Source organism: Eimeria mitis, genomic scaffold, assembly GCF_000499745.2.
Source record: "Eimeria mitis Houghton genomic scaffold, Emh_scaff4992, whole genome shotgun sequence".
NCBI lineage: Eukaryota > Apicomplexa > Conoidasida > Eucoccidiorida > Eimeriidae > Eimeria > Eimeria mitis.
This window is the reverse complement of record NW_013573291.1, coordinates 2,752-4,065: the sequence shown is the minus strand read 5'-3', so window position 1 is coordinate 4,065 and position 1,314 is coordinate 2,752. Positions and strand designations below refer to the sequence as shown.

At 38.5% G+C, this 1,314-nt stretch overlaps 1 protein-coding gene across 1 annotated transcript in view; it reads left to right on the top strand.

Annotated features, from left to right (window-relative positions):
- Positions 1-880: 880 nt before the first annotated feature.
- EMH_0079030 (SNF2 family helicase, putative) overlaps positions 881-1,314 on the top strand; it is a gene marked incomplete at both ends in the record, with an annotated part of 2,589 nt that continues 2,155 nt past the window's right edge. Inside the window, one exon of the mRNA XM_013500071.1 lies at positions 881-982. Coding sequence (XP_013355525.1) covers positions 881-982 — 102 coding nt within the window. The remainder of the gene's footprint in view (positions 983-1,314) is intronic.

Here is a 1,314-nt window from a genome sequence, read left to right as displayed (position 1 = left end):
CGCTGAAGGACCTCAAGCAACAGGGAAGGACGCGAAGGAGACGAAAGAAAGCTCTGGTGATTCTTTGTTTCTTTTTATTTGCTGCATTAAAACGAATATGAATTGGCTTTTCTTTTATATGGAAATGTAGAAACACCTTCAGATGACCTTATTTGGTTCTGTCTGTCTTTCTATTCTCTATTTCAGCTTGATAGATAGATACAGCCTGTGTTTGTTGGCTTTCACTTCCTCTGTATTTGTTCTTTTTATCTATCCGTAATTGAATTTGTATTTTTCGGGTGTTTTTCTGTTTCTGTTTGTCTTTCTTTTCCCTTTTATGTTTCCGTCCGCGTCTGTCTCTCGCTTTTCTCGACTTCGTTTCTTGCTCAAGTCCGAGCCATCTCGTTATTTGTTTAAGGGTTGCGAGGTGCAGCATACTTTGGGTGTATCTGCAGATGTAGGAGGAAAACGCTTCGTGAGCAGTTTATTATTTCGTCTCCGCCGGATTTGTAATCATTCTCTGCTCATGCAGAGTCGATACACCGCAGAGCAGAAGGACGTACGTGCGAAATACAGATACTGAAGCTATTCTACTTCTTTTTCTGATTCTGCATCTTCTGATTTGTCACATCTGCTTCAGGTGGTGCTGTTGAGTTTGGGGCCTCTCTTGTGCCTCTCTTTCTCTCATGCGGTTTCTTTGGCTCTCCCTCGTGCTGTTTCTCTGCTCATCTCTTCTTCCTGTCTGCTTTTCCTTTGCATGCCTGTGCTTCTGTTTCTGTTTCTGCTCACTCCCTGTCTGTATGCCCATACGTGAAGGTGGATCTGGTGCTGCAGTACGCGTGCTGTTTGTTTCTCTATTTATTTATTTATATTTGATTTATTTGGGGTGTATATACAGCGCATGGCTCGCCACTACGCTTACCATGTGGATGGCTTCAAGGGAAATCCGATTGAAAAAATTCGAGCGGAGTTCGATCGGTGGAGTGATTATGAAATTCATCAGGTGGAGATCTGCACGCATAACACATTCACAACAACAACAGTTTATTTTACTTTAATTATAAATTATAATTATAATTACAGTGTTACGAATAAGAAATAATAGTAGTACTTATTGTACTGGAGGCGATGATAGTGAAAAACTTGTCAATAATAACAATAATTCGAGTTGTTGTACGAATAGTAATAGTAGTGATGCTAGTAGTGACCCCGCTTTATTGTAATATTCATTATTATTATTAGTTAATTAATTATTATTTCATTATAATAATTGTTATTAGTTTATTAATTAGTTAATTTGTTACCCATGATCATCAATGACCTGCATGAAGAATT